The 25,186-nt window shown below is 41.9% G+C and overlaps 1 protein-coding gene across 1 annotated transcript in view; it reads left to right on the plus strand.

Moving 5' to 3' along the window:
- CADPS2 (calcium dependent secretion activator 2) overlaps window positions 1-25,186 on the plus strand; it is a 337,802-nt gene that overhangs the window by 99,872 nt on the left and 212,744 nt on the right. Inside the window, exon 3 of the mRNA XM_068400325.1 lies at window positions 15,431-15,763. Coding sequence (XP_068256426.1) covers window positions 15,431-15,763 — 333 coding nt within the window. The remainder of the gene's footprint in view (window positions 1-15,430; window positions 15,764-25,186) is intronic.

Consider the following 25,186-nt stretch of genomic DNA (forward strand, 5'->3'; position numbering starts at 1 on the left):
AAAATGATGTCACCCTTCATTAGATGGAATATCCATCCAAGTTTTTTCCTTAGATGGAAAGGGGCTGAGTTTTCCCATGTGTGTTTTGCTTCCTTAAATCCTGGAGATCGGAGTAAGAAAAAGATGCTGTATTAAAAGATGAGACATCATCAGTAAGCCTTGCAAGGCTCAAGAGGGTCTGTTCTTGTCTTTGTTTTCCAGTGACTATCCAAGTTTTGCAGTATTCATTGTGTGTCAATGCTTTTCCAGTTTCCTTAGACCACAGAGTGGACTCAATGCTTTAACCTTTCTCCCCACCCAACAGCATCCCTTCCACCCCACCAAAAAATAAACCACCAAAACTAAATACACAGGGAAAGAAAGTGGCAGGTTAATTGCTTAAATTGTCAGTTTGCTGACACTCTTTTGGTTGCTAAAACAGAGACAGAAAAAAAAATGGAGTTATGTGATGGTGTTTCAAGTAGCTTCAGCCAAATTTCTGGTTGCTCATGTGGGTTTTGAGCGTTCGTCTGCACTGGCAGAATATATAAATTGGAAATGAAAAAGTGATCTTGATGAGTAAAAAAATATATTCTGAAACAGTGTCCTCATTTTAAATGGAAATATTTAGGGTGGTGGTGGGGAATAGGGACTGAGAGTATCTCAGCAGAGCTACTCTGACTGTAGGCTGCCTGGTATCATGTTTAAAAATAGAGATATAGTAGTATGATCATTCAAACTAATAGCTGTTAATCCATACTTAGGTGAAAGTGGTTAACGCAGGAGAACATTAATGGTAATAAGGAAATGAAATAGCCAATTCTTTTCATCTCTGACAAAATAAGCCCAGTGCAACACCAATGATGAAAACTGTCACTTACATAAGTTCCACTTTTCAGTCAAGTGGAATAAAAATTAGAACTGTAAGTGACTCTAGAGGAAAATACAGTGAATGAAGGACTGTTTTCCCTTCCTTATTGTACTTGCCCATTTACTTCACTTTTTCTCAAAGTTAATGCAAGAAATTGGATCTTATATCTAGAAAGATTGTTCCTTAGAGATAAACACTATTCTAACAGATAAAGTGATGGGTTTTGTTGTATTTTGTACAGCACTAAATAAACACCAAAAAAGTCAGCAAACTGAGGACTTCCTTATCAAGGCGAATGGAAATGTGGGCTATTGAATTTGAACAGCTGTGTATTTTTCTCAAGTTTGCAGGTACAAAAGGAGATCGTTATGCATAAACTAATCATCATGTGAAATAAATAAGCAGGCTAAGTAAATTTTTTTTCTAAACCTTTCAGCATGGCTGGTTTTGCTACTCATTGTTTTTGTGTATATATATGTTTCCTTTTTGAAGCCTGTTTCTTTCAATCTTCAGTTTCCTCTTTCTTCTTTCTGCTTTAGTATTTCTAGCTGCTTTTGTTGTCCTTCACCTTCTTCCCTCATGGCCAGGGTCGGACACCTTACTTCTGGAATTTGTTTGCCGGAAAAGGAATGGGACCAATAGTACAGTGAGAGTAAGCCTTTTTTCAGTGATATCTCCAAGTCACGCTGTGGTACACATGCAAGTTAACAGCCTTTTTCTGGCTTATGGTACCTAAAATAGACCCTTTGAAATTCTCGCCACCTGGAGCTTTCCATTGGTTCCCAAAGGGAGGAGTTCTGGTCAGGCAAGACCAGCATACTGGGGAGCAAGTTTTCAGCTCTTCTGTAAAGAGGGGAGAAACTCTGGAAGCAATGTGTTGATGATCTCCTAATGCTCACTGAATTTCACTTTACTAACCAAGAAAATGCCCTTTGGCAAAAAGAGGATTTGCAAATTACTTCTTTGCCAAGTAGATGTATATAACCAAGGGCAGTGAGCATGTTGCAGCCGTACACAGTGGAGGAAGAAGTTCCTTACATGGTCAAGGAAAACCTCTGCTTTGTGTCTCCATGCTGAAATGGTTTCATGTCTGCTTTAATTGCCAAGTGTTGAATAAACTGGGAAAATAGCACAAGAATGGGTTGGTGACAAGACAACCCCTGCACTTAACTTGCAAACAGACAACTGTGTGCTTCAAAGCATAAAACTCTTTTCCCTCCCTTTGGGGTTGCATGTTGTTCCATATAAAATACTTTCACTTGTGTTTATGGCTTGTATCAGTCAATACATTAAAAAGATGGATGTTGAAAACATCTCATGTCTAGCATGAAGTTTAGGTTTCTCTTGCTGTGATGGCAATTAACATCTTCCCCTGAGCAGGCTGACAACCAGAGTACCATTTGTACTGGAACAGGCTGCCCAGGGAAGTTGTGGAGTCTCCTTCTCTGGAGATATTCAAAACCTGCCTGGATGCGACCCTGTGCAACGTGCTCTAAGTGAACCTGCTTTGGCAGGGGGTTGGACTAGATGATCCTCCACAGGTCCCTTCCAACCCTTAACCATTCTGTGATTTCTGTTTTGGAACTATTGAACTTAATGATTTATTCTCGATCCACTCTGTGCAGTCTGTTCTTTCTCCTATATCTGAAGGTCTTGAGAAGCATCAACAGAGATAATACGGCTTTTTTAGCAGGAGAGAGCTGTTGGATAGAAAAGCCTAGGCCTGTACAGAAACTGCTCAGTCTCCAGTGACATTTATGCATTTATTTCCACAGTTAAACGGGAATGATGAGTGGACCGTATAGGTGTGAGTTCAGATCTCATAGCATTGTCAACAGCAGACTTACAATATCCTAGCCAGGAGGAAAGCAATGTGCAGAGGGAACAGTACTTCCTCCCTGGCAGCAGATCAGATGTCCCAGTCCCATTATTGAGCATAGAATTACTGAGACTTCTTTTAACAGCAGGCTGTTTCTTATGTTTCAACAAACCAAGCATCACAACATTTTGAAGTATGCAGATCTATTTCTGCTGTCCTTTTACCTGTTTGTCAGTGAATTTCTCCCTGCCATAAACAACTGGAAGACAAGAAGTCATTTTTGTAATTACTTGCTTGTAATTACCCACATGGAGGGTCTAGCATAAAGGTACTCGAGCCTCATCTTTGGGGAAGAGGATTTGCTTCTTTGTGTCTGCCAGTGTTGAATATGTGGCTGTGGATCAGCCTGCACAGATCTTGAACCATGTGAACTTTCATTGCCTGTGTGAGCAACGTAACTCGGGAGGGAAGCTGGACCACTTTGGAGTTGTACATCCAGGTGATATTTGGAGAATGACTCCTCCGGAGTGCTGGTACCAACTGAGGGCCAATGCCACAGTCCACAAAGTCCCTCAACACGCTTCAGAGGGCCGGTGAATGCTGGAGCTTGGTGGAAGGAGAGACTGTACTTTTAAAGAGAAGGTAGCAGCGGCTGTAGGAGGTAGAGCTATTGCTAAAGTAATCCACAACTGTTCTCATATAGGCAACAGTATATAACTTGCTATGTCTCACCAGGGTGAAAAAACTATTGTTGCTGTTGTCAGCCTTGAAAGGAGGATAAATATCCTTGTTCCAGAGGGGCGTCTGGATAACTTTAATAAATGAATCCAGGAGAAAACACTGCTTCTGGATGAAATAGTTTTGTGGATTTTTTATGGTGATTGTCACTATAGCTCTGTTTGTTCTTGTGCCTAAGGCACAAACATTGCAGTACATGAGTCTGTGAAATGTGTAGCCATCAGGAACAGAAATTTGGAAAGACTTTGGGCAATTGCTTGTGCCAATTTGAAAAAGGAGGCAAAGAAACAAATCCCAGTGCACAGTATTATGTAGTATGCTTACAAGCATGTAAGCCTAGAGCAGTAGCACACATTTTAATTTACGAAAGTTTGGCTTTTAGTGGGTTTTTTTTACAGATAGCTGGTTGCTAAGCTGTGGGAAATATCCAGTGTGCAGCTATGATATTGCCCAAAAGAGCTGAAGAAAACAAAGTAAACCTTCTAAAGATTTCAGCTTGTGATGGTTTCTGAACCGTTAACTCTTGATAAGAAGAAATCATAGCTTAATATACGCCAGAAGGGTAGTAGACATGATATTAAAAAAAAGAAAAAAAGAGGAAAAATATTAAGATTATGGCTCTTCAGATGATGATGGTTTATTACTTTAAATTTTATTTCCTTTTCTCACCTTAATGTAATGTGATGTTTTAAGGAGGTCTTAAGAACAAACGAAAAAACCTACTGTTAACCAAAATTTAAGATTTTTTTTATATCAGCATTTTTGTCCCCTGAATTAGGGTAAACTGTACAGTGTAATATACTTTTAGGAGAAGAAACCTGTGTTTAAAAAAATCATGACAGAAATACTTAAATAGAGAAATAGGAGTTTATTAGTGTGATCTCTTAAAATTTCAGTATCTTTGGCTTTTACCTGAAGGTAAGGACTCTGTTCTGAAGACTTACACAGATAAAGAAAAATGGCCCTTTAACTCTGATAATTTCATTGAAAAAAAAATCAAAATAGTGCCTGGAGGATGCTTTAGGGGATGAAAGGAAACAAGGGAGGGAAGAAGACCTGCAAGCCAGTCTTACAAATATATTTTTTTAAAAAAACATAAAAAATACTTCTGATTTCAAAATACTGAGCAAATCTCAGTAAGTAGCTCAATTCCCACTCATGTTCAGCCACCAATAGTTATTAAAAGTAGTTATTAAAATGCATTGGTAACTATTAGTCTCTTCTTCGAATATAAATGCTGTTTCAATGGCTAATGCGGTAATTTTGTTCAACTAGCATAAAAATAACTAATATGTACTGTTAGATGTACAAAGCTACTGCATAAGCTATTTATTTTTAACCTGAAATGATCTTGTTCTTGTAGCCTGATTATTTGATCAGACTAAACCTAATCTAAACATCAACTTCATAATTTTTGGAGTGTTTTTTTATTTCTTTCTGGAGTCTCGTAAGTGCAGTGAGAACATAATATCTGAAACAATGTTTTTTTCTGCATCCCCAGGATATAGCAGCAAACAGTGTTAGTTACAATATGTGTTAATTCCTACTAGGCATAAGCCTTTGTTCTTAAAATATGTAGCTGTGGAAGCTGTTCTCCAAGCTGTCAGAAGTTTTTTGCACCTTCGTCAAAGTAGACTCAATTCTTGGTGCGATGCATTGTGTGGTTTCAGAACACAATAGAACTACTGAGGGCTGTGTGAGCTGCTCCCAGAGGACATTGTTCATGCTAATGACTGAAATGGGGAATATTTTTATTCCTGTGGAACAGGAAGCACTTTAAGAAGTGGGTGAGAGCTGTTGACTGCTATGAGAGTTGCTAATGAGCTTCTGTATGGGAAGCTTTGAGGAGCTGCTGCAGTAGCAGCAAAGGTGCTATTTAATATCACACAGTAAAAGTCCTTTGTTTTGCATCAAGTAATGCTTCTAGCACAGCATGATGATGCACATCACATAAAATTTTTAAATAAAAAAGTTATTTTGATTCCTCTTAGTTCCTGGAAAGAGAATTATTGTCTTGCAGAAATTTTAGAGCTCAATTTAGCCCTGAAAATTGCTGGCCTTTTTAAAAAATTTATTCTGTGTGTCATAAACTCGAGAGTTCTGGTAACTGTAAGCAGCACATCAGGAGCTTGAGTGGAGAACACACCAGAAAAGCACTTCAGAAACCTGAAAAGCATTCACAAACTTAAGTGTTCCTTGGACTTCCATCAAAGTCCTTTTTGCCCTTATTCAGCCTTTATCAAAGAGGTATTTCTATTATTTTATATTTTTTAATTTTAATTGACAATTTCCAATATGACATAGCTGCCATTAATAGTTCTAGCTTTGTTTCAAGCAAGCTTAAAGGAAAAAAACCCCACTAATACAAGAATGATTCCTTCAGGACAAAATTCTGCCCTCTGTAGTCGTATGTATGTATCTGGTTGATAGGGTTCTCCTGAAAAAAATCTCCAAAGAAAAATATCTGTAAGCCTTATCTGACAACCTTTTTTCTTAGTTATATGAAAAAAATCAGTTTTAACATTAATGTTTTTTAAAGATGTCCCCAAACTTCAGATGCAGTACATTGGCATGAATAAATACATTGGAGATCTACATAACTAACTAGCTGGCTCATCAGTCTTCGTGAGCTGGTGTAGGAGAGACAGTATTTGGCCCTCATATAGCAATACACTTATAATTAATGTGTGGAATATGTTTTAAAAGCCCTGGAAACACTGGAAAGGCGGAATGTGTGATGTTATCGGACTTTCCTTATGTCCTTTGTCCTTATGTCCTTTTTCCTTATGTAACTTTCCTTACATGCCTTACAGTGAAATTTTTTTTTTTTTCCCCAAGAGAGAGTTTAAACTAAACTTTAAAGGTTTATGTGGGGGCATTGATATTCAATGAATGTAGGATTGAAGTATTGTATAGTAAGTAACAATGACAAGCAGATGAAATTGGGGCAGCTGTTATCTTGGGGACAGTGGGTCTATCCCCACCTTCACCAAAATCTTTTGACTTTATTTCTCTGCACTGAGCACAGGAGATTGACATGGCAGCACCACAAAATACAGGAATGGGAAGTGTATCCCACCTGCCCAAGGAGGATCCCACCAGCTGAAGAGCAGTAGTGCCATCGCTGGTGGCGGTAATAGGGTGAAGCAACACAACTCCCAGCAGACTGTGCCTCTGTGACAAGCTCCAAATCCAACTGGGAAAAAATGCCCTTAAAGTGTATTTCTTCATGAACAGGATGTGACTGGGACTTGGAGAGGCCAAATCCTCCCAGTGGTTATGCTTTACAATCTTGATGGTGCCCTGTCTGCTTTGATCACAAGCCCATGGATTGGGAGTTGCTTGCCTAAGCATTTTGTTCCAGGCTGGGAAGAGGACAATGTGGGAGTCAGCACCTGGCAGAGTCTTTGGAAGAACTTCACCATTAAAGAATGTGTCTGGATTGGTGGTGATACCCAGATGACCACACTGCAGTGCTTGCAGCTCCTTAGCAAGCCTTAGGAGGCCAACAGAAACAGAGATGTGGATAGTCCTGATTAGAAGGAGAGAGTGTACTTTCACAAGCAAAATGAAGTGTCCAGCATCAGTTGGAGCAATTGGTGCAATCACTTATAAATGTCCAAGTGTAGGTAATGAAGCGTTTCCTATCGTCTACATCAGTGCAGAGGATACTGTTACAGCTGTGATTGGTAGTCTGGAAGACAAGGGCATTTTATGCTTAATTCAGAATGGCATACAAGTAGCATAGCAATAGAAGTAGGAAGCTACCACAACTCCTAGGTGAACTATTATTTAGAGGCTCTCTTGGTGTATAAGGGCTGTGGTGTTTTATTCCACCTATTACTGTGCTGGAACATGCAGGATACCAAGAGCTTGGATTGAGTAATGCCAGAATTTAACAGAAGTGGGAAAAGCTATTAGGAAGCTTGAACTATGTGTTGTAAAGAAAGGTGAGAAGGAAGCTGGTTCAGATAATATCTAGTATGTCTAGAAGTTTACTGTCCCAGAGATGTAGTGTGCATTTTGAGCTGCAGCCATCTTTTCCATGAGAAGTGCATTGAGCCCTGACTGTTAAGACATAAGATGTGTCTAGAGTGTAAATGTGATCTCCTCAAAGCTAGAGGAACAGCAGTGATTGTCGAAACTGAAGAAATATCTCTAGCTGCTCTTGTGGCAAATTAAGTTCCCAGTGCGGCTTTGCTTAATGAAGAGGAGAATGTCTGTGCAGTTGCACTACCCGAAGGTGTACAGGGGCCAGATGAGTAAGGAGTTTCCTTTCCAGAGACTGAGAAATCATTCTTGTGGTCCTTCTGCCCTTCTCAGTAACATTTTGAATTTTAAAAGAGCAGACAAAGTTTTGCTTAAACAAAATCCTATGTTACCACACAAAACTTGTACACAAAACGTAAGAAGCAATAAGTTATAGCTGAATTCAATTTCTCTCCAAGATGGGTAATGGATGAACATGATGGACTGCAATGCTTTTCTCTGTCTGTGTGTATACACACATGCATTACATAGACAAATATGCATATTTATATCTCTCTATATATACACACACACCCTGAAACTAAAATTTCAGTTTTCACATGGTTAATAAGGCGGCAATTTTGTGTTGAAAAAAGTGTTCATTATAACTTATTACCTACAAAAACAAGGATTTTTATTTTATAGCACTGGATATACCAGATATGAGTGGTGTTGTGCAAGAGGTTTGTATTTTAGACACAATATTTTTGCAATCAAAAATATGGGTGAGGGGAGAGAGTTCTTTCTGTTTTTTACTTTGGAACAGAATGTTACTATGAAAGTGAGATTTTGGTTAAAAATCCTATTGTATACATATTTTTCCCTTTTGAGGTAATGTACTGTTTAAAGCACACTTTTTGTTTAGAAAGTGTGGGGGGCTTAGATCATAAATTTTGTCTTCATCAAACCCTTTTGCAAAGTTTTCTGCCTGAGAATAATTGTAAAATAATTTGGTCAGTGCAAGCCTAGTATGTTGCCAGTTGGTGCTGTGCCTGGAGCTGAGTCAGCCTCTGCTACAACTTATATATAAGCAAGTAGCTGAAAGGTCATATTTTATTGGTATGTGTAGCAGAATTACAAAATGTGGGGTTTTTTTAATGACACCACTTATACAAACTGGTAGAAACATTATAGATATTTATAACTATTTTGTTGGGGTTTTTTCTTCCAAACTTTAATAGAAAACTCCATCAGTATGTGTCTTTCAAATGAAAGAAAACAGGTATAAAAGTTTGTAATGCATGGCCTAATGGGCCTCATATTTAATCCGTTTACAAAGAAAAGGCAAAGGTTATCTACAACTGAGTTTATGCAAACTCTTTTGCATATCGCTTATATTTTTTCTAAGCTTTACAGTAGAGAATAAGATTATCATGTTTGTGTTGCCTGCATATATAATTAGTTAAATTTGGTATGATGTTCAATAAATAGAAATGTTATGCAAGGGGTATGTGCTAAAAGATGTAAAAGCAGTTCTTTGATTAATATTTCTCAAGTTGTAGGCACTGCTAAATAATGATCTTTCATCTTTAAACAGAAATATACTTTTAATGTAACTATCTAGTACTAAAGACTATTTTGAATTAAGCTTTTTACTAGCATTTGCAACAGATGAAATTGCGTATGTATAATGATTGGAAAAAAGTGAATTTAAACCATGCTTCAGTAAATAGATGCAAATGATAATTCTTACTGTAATTATAAGGGAAGAGGAAATTGAGGTGGTTTTTTTTTAATAATTCCTTACCTGATCATCTTTGAATGACTATGATATGACTTTATCCTTAACATTCTGTGATTCTGTGATTCTGTGAGGAGAACTTTATTCATCAAAGACTATGTACGTCTCAGTCCAAGAGTATTTAGAAGGGCTCTAAATAATGTGAATTACACAGATCACAGAATCACAGAATGTTAGGGATTGGAAGGGACCTCGAAAGATCATCTAGTCCAATCCCCCTGCCAGAGCAGGATTACCTAGATCATATCGCACAGGAACGCGTCCAGGCGGGTTTTGAATGTCTCCAGAGAAGGAGACTCCACAAGCTCTCTGGGCAGCCTGTTCCAGTGTTCGGTCACCCTCACCGTAAAGAAGTTTTTCCTCATATTTATGTGGAACCTCCTGTGTTCCAGCTTGCACCCATTGCCCCTTGTCCTGTCAAGGGATGTCACTGAGAAGAGCCTGGCTCCATCCTCATGACACTTGCCCTTTCCATATTTATAAACATTCATGAGGTCACCCCTCAGTCTCCTCTTCTCTAAGCTAAAGAGACCCAGCTCCCTCAGCCTCTCCCCATAAGGGAGATGTTCCACCCCCTTAATCATCTTCGTGGCTCTGCGCTGGACTCTCTCTAGCAGTTCGCTGTCCTTCTTGAACTGAGGGGCCCAGAACTGGACACAACATTGCGGCCTCGCCAGGGCAGAGTAGAGGGGAAGGAGAACCTCTCTTGACCTACCAACCACACCCCTTCTAATACAGCCCAGGATGCCATTGGCCTTCTTGGCCACAAGGGCACATTGCTGGCTCATGGTCATCCTGCTGTCCACTAGGACCCCGAGGTCCCTTTCCCCTACGCTGCTCTCCAACAGGTCTGTCCCCAACTTGTACTCATACCTGGGGTTGTTCTTGCCCAGATGCAGGACTCTACACTTGTCCTTGTTATATTTCATTAAATTTCTCCCCACCCAACTCTCACAGAATCAGCCCGGTTGGAAGAAACCTCAGGGATCATCGAGTCCAACTGTTGCCCTGCCACCACCCTGTCAACTAGAAAAAAAAAGAGTAGGTGTGCCTTCTCTTTCTGTACATACTGTACATCTGTGTCGTGCAACTACAAGTTAGGTGACAGTTGTAGGTATGATCATAGAATCACAAAATCAATCAGGTTGGAAGAGACCTTTGGGATCATCGAGTCCAACCATTGCCCTGACATCGGGCCATGTCCAGTCTTTTCTTAAACACATCCAGAGATGGTGACTCCACCACCTCCCTGGGCAGCCCATTCCAATGTCTAATAACCCTTTCTGAGAAGAAATTCTTCCTAATGTCCAACCTGAACCTCCCCTGGCGAAGCTTGAGGCTATGTCCTCTTGTCCTATCGCTAGTTGCCCGGGAAAAGAGGCTGACACCCACTTCTCTACAACCTCCCTTCAGGTAGTTGTAGACTGCAATAAGGTCACCTCGGAGCCTCCTCTTCTCCAGGCTAAACAACCCCAGCTCCCTCAGCCGTTCCTCGTAAGTCAGACCCTCCAGACCCTTCACCAGCTTGGTCACCCTCCTCTGGACTCGCTCCAACACCTCAACATCTTTCTTGAAGTGCGGGGCCCAGAACCGAACACAGTACTCAAGATGCGGCCTCACCAGTGCCGAGTACAGAGGGACGATCACTTCCCTAGACTGGCTGGCTACACTATTCTTAATAGAGGCCAGGATGCCATTGGCCTTCTTGGCCACCTGGGCACACTGCTGGCTCATGTTTAGCCGGCTGTCGATCAGCACCCCCAGGTCTCTTTCCACCAGGCCGCTTTCTAACCACTCTTCCCCCAGCCTGTAGCGCTGCATGGGGTTGTTGTGGCTGAAGTGTAAGACCCGGCACTTGTTCTTGTTGAACCTCATGCCGTTGGTCTCGGCCCATCTATCTAACCTGTCCACATCCCTCTGTAGGGCCTTCCTACCCTCCAGCAGATAGACACTGCCACCCAGCTTGGTGTCATCTGCAAATTTACTGAGGGTGCACTCAATCCCTACGTCTAGATCATTTATAAAGATATTGAACAGCACCGGCCCCAGAACTGAGCCCTGGGGAACACCGCTAGTGACCGGCCGCCAGTTGGACTTTGCCCCATTCACCACCACTCTCTAGGCTCGGCATCCAGCCAATTTTTTAACCCATTGAAGAGTCCACCCATCCAAGCCCCTGACAGCTAGTTTGTCTAGGAGGATGCTGTGGGAGACAGTGTCGAATGCCTTACTGAAGTCTAGATAGACTACATCCACAGCCCTGCCCTCATCTACTAAGCGGGTCACTGTCATAGAAGGAGACCAGGTTGGTCAAGCAGCACCTGCCTTTCATGAATCCATGTTGGCTGGCCCCGATGCCCCGATTGTCCTGCATGTGCCGTGTAATGGCACTCAGGATGAACTGTTCCATCACCTTGCCTGGCACCAAGGTCAGGCTGACAGGCCTATAGTTCCCTGCATCATCCTTCTGACCCTTCTTGTAGATGGGCATTACATTTGCTAATTTCCAGTCAGCTGGAACTTCTCCAGTTAACCAGGACTGCCGGTAGATAATCGAGAGTGGTTTGGCAAGTTCATTTGCCAGTTCCTTCATTACTCTGGGGTGAATCCCATCCGGGCCCATAGCCTTGTGGGTGTCCAACTGGCACAGCAGGTCACTAACCGTCTCCTCCTGGATTACGGGAGGTTCACACAGCCCCCCGTCCCTAACTTCAGGCTCTGGGGGCTGAGTCTCCTAAGGACAACCGGTCTTGACATTAAAGACCGAGGTCTCTCTGAATGGCAGCACAGCCTTGTGGTGTGTCAGCCACTCCTCCCAGTTTTGTGTCATCATTGTACTTTTTCTAAATAATAGAAGGGTTTCCAAAAGATCATGGCTGATCTGTCAAATCTAGTTCCCTGTAGAAATTTTCTTTGTCCCCACAATAACTTTTTCTGGTATTTTATATTTTATATTCAAACTTCTAATATTTTTTTCTCTCCAGTTCCCCCTTAGTGTTGAGAGACGTAAGATAACATTTTAACACTGGAGGTTTTTGAATGGTTGTTTAATTAGAACTAAGTCTAGCGTTCAGACAATCCAAATACAGGAATAATGGAAAGAAAAGCCGACAATTTAGTGAATGTAATTAATTAGTATTTTGCTTTAAAGATAGATATCAACACAAATATTTTCCCTAATGGGGATGATTGGGCTGCGCATCTAATCCACGTTGAAGAAAAAGTGTTGGACTATGTTAAGACTACTGCAAAAGCTTATATATTTCATTGTAAAAATGAATGCTGCCAAGAAAGTATCACCAGTGTTGTAAAGCATGTATGTATCCCTAGACTCTGGACCCACAGATACTCAGCCAGATGGGCTTTCTGGAACAATGGTGGCAACAATAATTCCATTGGCATGAAACTGGTGGCATGCCATTCTCCGTTTAGTAGCAATTCCCATAAACTTTTATTTAGAATTTTTTAAAAACAAGTAGCCATAAAACAGCTCAGAAAAGCTTTGAAACTGAGGAGACAAATCTCAAGAAATATAACTGAAGCAAAGGATTTTGCATTTAGCATGAAGCGTACCATATGTCTTTCAGGAACAGGAATAATGAGACATTTAATAGCTTTTTAATGCATTTTACTGTGTCAAATTTGAGGCACATATGGTACACTTCTAACTGAATTTTCATTCTTTTATGGTTTTCTGTTGCAAAGTCTTGAAAATTGAGTCTTTCTCTTCAAATGAAATTACTTTTTAATTATCTCAAATACAAGTAGTTCATTTTAAATATGATGTTACATTTTTTTTTCCCTCAGGAAAAATTTTTGGTAAATTGACACTCAAAAAGGAATAGTGCAATAAGAGCTTTAGGTTCAATGGATTCCTTTTCAGAACCAACCATGTACTTTTTGTAGTCTGTTATTCACACCTTAGGTTTATATTTTGAGTAATTTCCTTTAATATCAGCCATATATTTTGTGAAATAATTTTCTTGGAATAATTTTTGGAAATTTAATAAAAATACAGTTTGTGACCCGAAACACTTCAGAAGGGAACATTTTAAGGTCAGGGATACATGCAAATTGTACTTTGTCTTTGCACATACCTGTTGTTTTGCCCAACATGAGCATGCCATCATTTTGTCAATGTTGCGGGCACCAAGTGTTGCAATAGTGCTCCCCTTCCACGGGCAAGTGTTGAAAAAATGGAACCAATTTTTCCTGCAGTCTCCTAGAAAATCAACTTCAAAATCAGAAATAAATTTTAAATTACTCTGGTTCATAAGTCAAGGGAAATGCTAGCAGCTTTTCAGCCATTAATCCAAAATCCAAATCCAAAATGGCTTGGAATAATATGACTGAAAGAAGGTAATGAAAGGTGAATGATATTCTGATGATCTTACAGTGTGTAATTTGCGCCTTCTTTTTTTTATTAGACTGATCCAGTTATATTAGCAATACATAGGGTCATGTAGTCTTGGATAAACATGAGATTTTTGGAAGGGAAGAGCCTATAAATATTCTTAATTTCACTCTTTCTTCTGCATCTGCTTGTCTCTCATTGGGTATGCAAACTAATATGATGGAAGATTTAATGATGTTTATGAACAGTACAAAGTAGCTGACGTTAGTTTGAAGTAATCTTTTTTAAATTTTTTTTTTCTGTTTGCTTGCCTGTGAAGCTGTTGGAGTAATGAATCAATTGTAATTGCAGACTGTTACACCAAGGAAAGGCTTAATATCCTTGTACCTGTTTGTGTTGATAAGTTTTATTGCTGAGTGGAATTTCTGATTTATTTTGAAATAAGATTCAATATTTGTGTAGCATTTTGAGGAAATTAATATCAGCATTAATTGATAGTAACCAAGTCAGGTCCTTTTATGGATAAGAATTTAACCTTAGATATTGATGTTTCCAAAAAAAAGGAAATCTATCATGGTACAGTTAGAGCATAAAATGTGATTAGCAGATATTGGTGATGGTTTTTTTTTTTAATAATCTGTTTGGGCAAGTACTTTTAGGCGTTATCTGCAGCCTTCTGTACTGTGCCATCATTGCATTCTCATAGCTCTTGGTGACTAAAAAGTCTATCTGAAAATGCATCGTTAACTCATCTTCCACTTCATAGCATCTGATTGAAAAAAAGCAAACAGTCACAAAGGTGATGGATAGGAAATCTGTTTAGACTACGTAGTATATGTTTTTTGTATTTCAGCTCTACTTGGGGTATTGGTGTGGCACCCGAGCAGTCCCCAGCAGCCAAGCCTTGCAGGGTGGAGGGCCTCGACCCATCTTACTCTGCTGCAAGAAGCCAGGTGGTTTTCCCTGAGTTACTCATTCAATGACATGATGCAGTTTATCCCTTGTCCAAGGCAGACATCAGTTGTTTATGCAGATGAGCGTGCTGCAGTGGTCATCTTTTTGTTGGCTGCATTTTGTAGAGGAACAGTTTCATGAGACTTGCTGCTATAAATGAGCTGTCCACACACGGTGGCTGGAAAGATCAACCTTGCCAAGGCCCATGTTAGAAGAAGAGATGAATGAACTGTCCTTGAACACTGAAAAGTTCTTAAAGAATGCTGATTTAATTGGTTTGTTGTAATTTGCCTTGTCATATCTTAGAGTATGCGTACTTGGGAGGGGGTTTTTTGTGCTGGTTTTTGTTTGGATTTTTTACACAGAGAATCCCATATTGTGTCTCCAGTATTGTATCTACAGTAGTAGAAACAGTTCTGTATCTTTGAGTCTTTCTTCTTTCTATGGTTAATATTGATGTAGTCTTTCTCCAGTATTTTTTTTTCCTGGATTTCTGTGTCATCTTCCATGAGATTCTTGGCTGGCTCAAAAATCGTATTTTAACTCATCCTCCCAAGTTTTGAGACAGTGTAGCTTATCTATGAGTTACTTACAAGTATCTTTAGACTTCTGCGGTTTTCATGGAGAAAAGATTCATTAAATTTTAAATTAGCTGCTGTTATTTCAAACTTCATTCTAGCTTAGCTATTGTAAATTTATGCATAAATACTTTAAAAGCTACTTAGTTTAAGTACTTATTCAATGCAGAAGCTTACTTTTTCAACATGTTCACTTGATTTTTATGAAAAAATAGCAAACTTGGCCTGTATAACTCTTCCTTATAAAGCCATCTTACATAGAAGCAAAATATTAGCTTGTAATCCCTTTATAAGGGTTTGTTTTGTGTTTGTTTCCATGACTAACTTTTTCTGTTTCTTTTTTTTCCCTCTTCCTTTATTTTAAAAGGTATTTCTCAAGAGTGACCGGGTTGCAAGAATGGTTCACAGCGGAGGATGTTCTGCAAATGACTTTAGAGATGTTTTTAAGAAAAACATAGAAAAGAGAGTCCGAAGTTTGCCAGAAATCGATGGATTAAGCAAAGAGACAGTGTTAAGTTCTTGGCTAGCCAAATACGATGCCATATACAGGGGAGAAGAGGACTTTTGCAAACAGACGAATAGAATGGCCTTAAGTGCTGTGTCGGAGCTGATTCTGAGCAAGGAACAGCTTTATGAAATGTTTCAGCAGATTCTAGGGATCAAAAAATTGGAACATCAGTTGATTTATAATGCCTGCCAAGTAAGTATTGGTGCCACTCGGTTCTGTTGTGTCCAAAATATCTCCCCCCCTGCCAACGGGTCAAGTGCTTCCTCCCTGTGTGTAGAAGCCTGCAGTTTTAAGTACATCTCCACAGTCCAAGGAGATGAGACTCCTCAGGAAGGAATCTTTGCATCATTTGGTCACTGGAGAGCACCTGGCAAAAGAGTATGCCAGAGTATATGGCACTTATGCTACAGGGATCTCCTGAGACTTTTTACACTCTTGCAGCTCCAGTGATTTGGGTGATTCTGCAGAATGTTCTATGGTCTATATACGTGCATACCCTCATACAAATTACATATGTATGTACATACATTTGTGTATATGTGTGTACATCTTTTAAAAGAAATTTGCTGGCATAAATAGATAGGTGACGGGTGTTTGAATTCAGGATGCTCTTGGCCATCCAGTGTCTAGAAGGTCGGTATGTTAGAACGCAATGTGCTTCATTTCAAACACCATCTGTGAAGCTAATTTGCACATTTTACTTTTCTGTTTTGTTGGATAAAAGTGATATTCGCCATAAATTACTGAGGCCAAGACAAACAGTCTATTCAGCAATCATATTTGGATTTATATGTATAATCTATTGCTAATCAGTAGTGTAAATGGTATGTAAAAATATTTTATCTGGCCATTCTTCATAGTGCATAGCATTTAAACTGAGCTCACATATCTTTCTACACTGTCTATAAAATAGCACACCAGACTACAGCTAAGCTGTTTATCATATATTAAGCTGAAGGCTGGCTTGTAGTTATGGGCCATCTTAATGCAGGAACAAATGAGGAATCTTGGACATTGTTGCCTACTCCTTTTACGGATTAGTGTGGCATGAAATCATGTAACTGTTCTATGATTGAAACATCTGTGGTGTTTAATGCTTTTCAGGGTTGTAGATCCAACTTTCATAATGAGAAAGTGTAGTATTTTATTCTGCATCAAATTAAGAGGGCTTCTGTTTTCACTGTGAGCTGTTTTCCGACAGGGTGGAAAGAGACTTCTGAATGAGCTGTGTTTTGAATGGAAAGAGACAGAAAATATTCCTTCTTTTTGTCCTGTTTGCCCCATCTTTTTCCTTTTGCCTCTTAATTCACATACAGAATCACAGAATCACAGAATCACAGAATGTTAGTGATTGGAAGGGACCTCAAAAGATCATCTAGTCCAATCCCCCTGCTGGGGCAGGATTGCCTAGACCATATCACACACGAACGCGTCCAGGCGGGTTTTGAATGTCTCCAGAGAAGGAGACTCCACAACCTCTCTGGGCAGCCTGTTCCAGTGTTCAGTCACCCTTACAGTAAAGAAGTTTTTCCTCAAATTTAAGTGGAACCTCCTGTGTTCCAGCTTGCACCCATTGCCCCTTGTCCTGTCAAGGGATGTCACTGAGAAGAGCCTGGCTCCATCCTCTTGACACTTGCCCTTTACATATTTATAAACATTGATGAGGTCACCCCTCAGTCTCCTCTTCTCCAAGCTAAAGAGACCCAGCTCCCTCAGCCTCTCCTCATAAGGGAGATGTTCCACTCCCTTAATCATCTTCGTGGCTCTGCGCTGGACTCTCTCTAGCAGTTCCCTGTCCTTCTTGAACTGAGGGGCCCAGAACTGGATGCAATATTCCAGATGCAGCCTCACCAGGGCAGAGTAGAGGGGGAGGAGAACCTCTCTCGACCTACCAACCACACCCCTTCTAATACACCCCAGGATGCCATTGGCCTTCTTGGCCACAAGGGCATACTGCTGGCTCATGGTCATCCTGCTGTCCACTAGGACCCCCAGGTCCCTTTCCCCTACGCTGCTCTCCAACAGGTCTGTCCCCAACTTGTACTGGTACATGGGGTTGTTCTTGCCCAGATGCAGGACTCTACACTTGCCCTTGTTATATTTCATTAAATTTCTCCCCGCCCAACTCTCCAGCCTGTCCAGATCTCTCTGAATGGCTGCGCAGCCTTCCGTTGTGTCAGCCACTCCTCCCAGTTTGGTGTCATCAGCGAACTTGCTGACAGTGCACTCTAATCCCTCATCCAAGTCATTAATGAATATATTGAATAGAACTGGTCCCAGAACCGACCCTTGCGGGACTCCGCTAGACACAGACCTCCAACTGGACTCTGTTCCACTGACCACTACCCTCTGGCTTCTTTCCTTCAGCCAGTTCACAATCCACCTCACTACCCGATCATCCAGACCACACTTCCTCAGTTTAGCTGCGAGGATGCTGTGGGAGACCGTGTCAAACGCTTTACTGAAATCCAGATAGACCACATCCACAGCTTTACCATCATCTATCCACCGGGTAACATCCTCATAAAAGGCTATCAAGTTGGTTAAGCATGACTTCCCCTTGGTGAAGCCATGTTGACTGCCCCTAATGATCCCCCTATCCTTGATGTGCCTAGAGACAGCACCAAGAACAAGTTGCTCCATCACCTTTCCGGGGATGGAGGTGAGGCTGACCGGTCTATAGTTCCCCGGGTCCTCCTTCTTGCCCTTTTTGAAGACTGGAGTGACATTCGCTTTCCTCCAGTCCTCAGGCACCTCTCCCGTTGCCCACGACTTAGCAAAGATGATGGAGAGTGGCCTAGCAATGACTTCCGCCAGCTCCCTCAGCACCCGCGGGTGCATCCCATCAGGGCCCATGGATTTATGGACGTCCAGGTTGCTTAATTGGTCCCTGACCCAGCCCTCATCAACCAAGACAGATTCCTCCTCTAACCTGACTTCTTCTGGGGCCTCAGGGGTCCGGGGCTCCTCAGTACAGCCTCCAACAGTATAGACAGAGGCAAAGAAGGCATTCAGTAACTCCGCCTTCTTTTTATCCTCTGTCTCCAGGGCCCCCACCTCATTCATCAGTGGGCCTACATTGCCTCTAGTGTTGGCTTTACCTGCAATGTATTTGAAGAAGCCCTTTCTGTTGTCCTTGACCTCTCTTGCAAGGTTTAATTCCAAGGAGGCCTTAGCTTTCCTAGTTGCCTCCCTACATCCTCTGACAACAGTCTTATATTCCTCCCAAGTGGCCAGCCCCTCCTTCCACGATCTGTACACCCTCTTCTTCCACTTGAGTTTGACCAGCAGTTCCCTGTTCAACCATGCAGGTCTCCTGCTACCCTTCCTTGACTTCCTACCTGTTGGGATGCTCTGATCTTGAGCTCGGAAGAAGCAGTCCTTGAATGCTAACCAACTATCTTGGGCCCCCTTACCTTCTAGAACCCTGTCCCATGGGATTTCCCCTAGCAATTGCTTGCAAACACCAAAGTTGGCCCTCCTGAAGTTCAGGGTTGCGATTCTGCTAGCTATTCTGTTCCTGCCACATGAGATCCTGAACTCTACCATCTCATGGTCACTACAACCAAGGCTGCCCTCAACCTTCACCTCTTCAACCAGACCCTCCTTGTTAGTGAGGATCAGATCCAGCAGCGCTCCTCTCCTAGTTGGCTCATCCACCATTTGCATCAGAAAGTTATCATCAACGCACTGGAGGAACCGCCTGGACTGGGGATGGCTGGCTGAGTAGGCCTCCCAGCAAATATCAGGGTAGTTGAAATCCCCCACAACAACCAGGCCCTGTAATTGAGAGACTGCTCTCAGCTGCCTGTAGAAGGCCTCATCACCCTCCTCATCCTGATCAGGTGGCCTGTAATAGACACCCACAACAGTATCACCCCTGCCAGCCTGCCCCTTAATTCACACCCACAAACTCTCAACTCGCTCCTGATCCGCCCCTGGACAGAACTCAATACATTCTAGCTGCTCACTCACATAAAGAGCAACTCCACCACCTCTCCTTAGCGACCTGTCTTTCCTGAACAGGACATAGCCATCCATGACCACATTCCAGTCATGCGAGGCGTCCCACCAAGTCTCTGTAATTGCCACTAGATCATAGCCCCCCGACCGAACACGGATTTCTAACTCCTCCTGATTATTCCCCATGCTGCGTGCATTGGTGTACAGGCATTTCAGGGAGCGAGCTGGGCACACCGATTTGACCCCAGGGGGATGGGAGGCCTCCTGGTCTACCTCAACACTAGAGCGTTGCCCCAGTGTTGCAAGCCCAGCTACTACCCCATCCCCCTTCGAATCTAGTTTAAAGCTCTCCGAATGAGCCCTGCTAATTCCTGTCCCAGAACCCTTTTGCCCCTACGACATAAACCTTTCCCATGTATCACTGTCACACCTGTTGTCCTATAAAACCAGCCATTATCAAAGAACCCAAAGCCCTGCCTGTAGCACCAGTCTCGTAGCCAGGCGTTAATAGAGAGAATCCTACTGTTCCATCCCACTTCATCACCTGAAAATGGAAGGAGGGAGGAGAAAACAACTTGTGCCCCAGACTCTTTCACCAACCATCCTAGGGCCTTGTAGTCTTTCTTCATCCCCCTCAGACTATGGGATGCAGCTTCTTCCCCACCTGTCTGGAAGATCAGCAGGGGGTAGTAGTCTGTGGCCTTCACCAGGTTGGGGAGTTTCCTGGTGATATCCCTGATTCGGGCTCCAGGCAGGCTGCAGACCTCCCTGTGATGGGAGTCAGCTCTGCATATTGGGCCCTCAGGTCCCTTTAGGAAGGAGTCTCCAACCACTAAAACTCTTCTCTTCTTCCTTGTGGAGGAGGTAGCTATACACCCGTCAGGTTTTTCTGACTGTGGTGGGACCTCTGATATAGGTTGCCTCTCCACCACATCCCCGTTGGACCGGCTGTATTCCACTAGGGCTTCATATCTATTGCTCAGAGGCACCTGTGGAGGCAAGGTAGGCAAGGAGGTCACTCGCCTTTTGCCACGGCCATAGACTTGCCTCCACTCACTCCTCTCCTCGAGGTTATTGTTTTCCACCTGAGAGGGGCAGAGTACAGGGGTCCCTCGATCCTGGGAGCTCTCCGGCAGGTGCTCCCATTTTTGTTGCAGGGAGGGCAGAGCCTGGCTCCACCAGTCTATCTCCATCTCAGCCTCCCGAATGCTCCTAAGCCTTTCTACTTCGGCTTGAAGTCTTTCAACCTGGCTTTGCAGCTGTGCCGTTCGGCCGAGCAGATCATCTACTTGCTCACAGCGCACACAGCCCCCTGTCACCACAGAGACGCTGTAGCATTCCCTGCAGCCCGCAACCTGCACCATCGCCTACTTCCGTGGGAGCTCTGTCTGGGTTCCCACATCCATTTTGGTCTTCTTCCACCGGGTAGATACCATTGTTCATGTGATAGATACATTGATACATGTGAATCATGAAGCTAACCTCTGGGATGTGCAGGATGGTAACAAGATGAAGTAGTACTGAAATCTTGGGGGCTAACTGGGAGGAGTGGCTGACGCACCGGAAGGCTGCGCAGCCATTCAGAGGGACCTAGACAGGCTGGAGAGTTGGGCAGGGAGAAACTTAATGAAATATAACAAGGGCAAGTGTAGAGTCCTGCATCTGGACAAGAACAACCCCATGTACCAGTACAAGTTGGGGACAGACCTGTTGGAGAGCAGCGTAGGGGAAAGGGACCTGGGGGTCCTAGTGGACAGCAGGATGACCATAAGCCAGCAATGTGCCCTTGTGGCCAAGAAGGCCAATGGCATCCTGGGGTGTATTAGAAGGGGTGTGGTTAGCAGGTCAAGAGAGGTTCTCCTTCCCCTCTACTCTGCCCTGGTGAGGCTGCATCTGGAATATTGCATCCAGTTCTGGGCCCCTCAGTTCAAGAAGGACAGGGAACTGCTAGAGAGAGTCCAGCGCAGAGCCACGAAGATGATTAAGGGAGTGGAACATCTCCCTTATGAGGAGAGGCTGAGGGAGCTGGGTCTCTTTAGCTTAGAGAAGAGGAGACTGAGGGGTGACCTCATTAATGTTTATAAATATGGAAAGGGCAAGTGTCATGAGGATGGAGCCAGGCTCTTCTCAGTGACATCCCTTGACAGGACAAGGGGCAATGGGTGCAAGCTGGAACACAGGAGGTTCCACATAAATATGAGGAAAAACTTGTTTACAGTGAGGGTAACTGAACACTGGAACAGGCTGCCCAGAGAAGTTATGGAGTCTCCTTCTCTGGAGACATTCAAAACCCGCCTGGACGCGTTCGTGTGTGATATGGTCTAGGCAATCCTGCCCCGGCAGGGGGATTGGACTAGATGATCTTTCGAGGTCCCTTCCAATCCCTAACATTCTGTGATTCTGTGATTCTGTAATGCTGCTTGTCTGGGTTTTTTATGCAATAGAACATAGAAGCATGGGAGAATACAGTTTGGAAAAGACCTCACGAGGTCATTCAGTCCAACCTCCTGCTCAAAGCAGGGTCAACTATGAGGGCAGACGAGGGCTTTAACCATTCATGTCTTAAAACTTCCAAGAGTGGAGATAGACTGCACAAACTTTCTGGGAAACCTGATCCAATACCTGAAAACATGAATAAATAACTATTTTTTCCCCAAAAAGTAGATAAACCGTTACTTATAGTAGAAACTCTGTATGGATTCCTCCCTCCTCTGGTGTCTGATGATTGCTAGATCTTACTTTGTATGTCACTGTGAACAGTCAAAATCTGCTGTTAGTCTACGTTGTGCTAGAGGAATACAAACAAACCTGACTGTAGAACTTTGAACACTTAAACAAAAAAATTGTTCCCTTAGTCTACAAGTGGTTCTGATGATACAGTCCACTAGGTTCTTATATCTGTATACTTGAAAGTTTCTTTATTTTGGTTCTTAATTGTACAAACGTTGATGGAACAAAACCAGTTGGCAAATATCAACAATTTTCTGTCTGACCCTGGTCCATAACCTACGGAGAGACTGAAACATCTCAGTGACTCATTTTTGTCTTCTACCATGGTAGAATTTTGAGCATGGGATGATTTTCTTTTCTATTTTTTGAATTGCAAGTTAAAGAAGAAATAATCTTGTGGTAGGTAGGAAGGGAGAAAGACTGACTGATCATCGTGATGTGTGCAAAGATGACTCAATAGGATTAAGAGAAGACTCTTCTCTTGCTCTTCCTGGTTTTGAGCACTGAAGGCTGTAAAATCTCCTGTGCAAGTCTCCAAAATACACATAGTTTACCCTGGATTCATATAAGTATTGGAGGATGGGAAGAAAGGGAGACTTACTTCTTTGGGAGAAGATATAGGAGCACCTACGTATTTCAAGCTGGGAAGAATGGAGAGGGAAAGGCTTCAGGCCTGTACCCTTCCTGTTTGGGGTTCTAGCTTTCTGAAGATTTTAGTTTTCCAAGGCAAGGATGAGATAACTTTGCTAAAGCAAAAACTTTCATTGTGTCCTCCAACAGAGCTGCTACCAACCGTATATTTCATATCCTGCTCCTGTTGTCCCGTCAAACACATAATATACCAAAGGTATGAGGAGAGGTCTGTTGCAAAGAAAAAGACACCAATCATAGCCTACCCAGGAAGTGTATTGCCAACAGCAACAACTGTCTGATAATGTAATGCCTTTTCTCTTTTAGCAAAACCCCTTATTTCTCATTATAGTTTTAATAAATATTTTAGTTTAGGCTGTACCATATTCCTTTCTATTGACAGTGTATTTGTAGAAGATGAAATGAAGTTAGACTTGGATTTCAGTCAGCACCAGCAGTTTTCATTCTGCCCTAGAAGCCTCTATCTGTCTTTGTATGAAAACGCTCACTTTCATTTCCCTTTGCTGTGGCTGTTTAGAATACTAGAGACTTGCAGATAATGATAATCAATAGTGTATGGGAGCAGTGAGATAAGTGAAAGTCCAAACAGATGTTAAAATTGTATTTTTGATAGAGGTTTTGATGAGTTGGCTTCTAGCCTGTGCTTCTAGCAGAGAATCAGATATATGAAATTCTGTATATTTTGCAGCTCTGAGAAACAGCTGCCCTTAACAGCAAATCTGTACAGATATAATTTGTGCAGAAAACTCTTCTTCTTTCCCCCCACCCCCCCTTTTATATTCCTTCCAGCCCTTTGGAAATAGGAAAGAGAAAAATGTCTTACAATGTCAATGATAAGAGTAAATTATCCTGCACCTACAGGGCTGCTAAGCAGACAAGGATGCTATTTGTAACAGCAGGAGGTATTGTCTGCCAGCCTCCTCCTTATGACTGTCTCTGCATTTAGAAACTTTTTATTGGTTTTCAGCAGCTTTTGCTCCCCAGCCTGTTCTAAATGGAGTGTTCCCTTCAACTCTTAAACCCTTGGTATCTTGCAGCAGCTCATCAGACAATTCTGCTAGGGTGTGGGTTACTGGTGGTCCGCACAGGTTGCCAGTCTCCATCCTTTGTGTGATAGCAGTGAGAAACAGTCAGCACAGAAACAATCAGCACAAAAACTTAATCAAAAATAAAGTGAATAGTAATAGACCAGCTCTTGGACATTGTCAAACACAGTCCACATAGCTATGAGAATTTTGTGCATTTTTCTCGTTTGTCCTTAGGTAGTGAACATTAACAGGACATTCACATTTAGGATGTTGATGACTTCTTCTGTGATCTTCTTTTCTACTTTACAGTTTAGAGCAACGGCAGCAGCTGCTGCCAACCACCTATCTCTTTGTGATTAAAAGATTCAATTTTGTAAGTGCTAACGCTTTCACCTGATTTTTATTTACATTGTGCTTCTTTGAGCTGTGTTTTATGATAAAGAAGTGATTGCCAGTTAGGTGGGACTTAATGAGCTCCTTGACTGGCTTTTGAGATGCCTGGCCACAATGTGCTGTTACGGTTTCTTTGATTTATAGAGATCAAACATGATATAGTCTTTTTTCTTTTTTTTTTAAATTATTCACTGATGTAGACGACAACTTTGATGCAGAAAGTCAAACTGAAAGTCAAACTCAAACTAATGTGTGGTCATGCACTATTATTACACCACGTCACCAGTACCAGAATTTCTGTACCAGGTAAATCATAACTCACAGAATTCACAGAATTCACAGAATTCACAGAATCAACTCCACACAGTTTATTTTATTTTGAAAGTACCTTTATAATGTTGACTTTTTTGGCTGACCTAAACCCCTTGTCTTGGGTGTGAGGAGGAGAGAACAACACTGATTTTCATAATGAAAAAATTCTTTCAAGTCATATTCTCTTTTCTGAGAGGTAATAAATAATTTTGAGCATAATGTAACAGTTTTTGAGAAGAGTTATTTACTAAGTCTTCTACTGTCGACTTTTTGGGAATCAACCACAAACTAATTCCTCTGGAAATAGCTTTAGATGGTACTTTGCTGCAAGATATAATTTTGTGTTTAAAAGCCTTGTATTGAATCTGGTTCACATCCTTTATTATCTTTAGCTTTTACAAGATGTAACTCTTTGTATAAGTGTCTAATATTGAGAACAATGGACTATATTGTATCTTCCATAATAAATTTTTGTATTTTTAGTTATGAGAATATTTTCTGTCAAGAATTTATCCTGAACTGAAGTCTGCTTATGGTG

This window comes from Nyctibius grandis, chromosome 5 (assembly GCF_013368605.1).
Source record: "Nyctibius grandis isolate bNycGra1 chromosome 5, bNycGra1.pri, whole genome shotgun sequence".
In the NCBI taxonomy this organism is placed as follows: domain Eukaryota; kingdom Metazoa; phylum Chordata; class Aves; order Nyctibiiformes; family Nyctibiidae; genus Nyctibius; species Nyctibius grandis.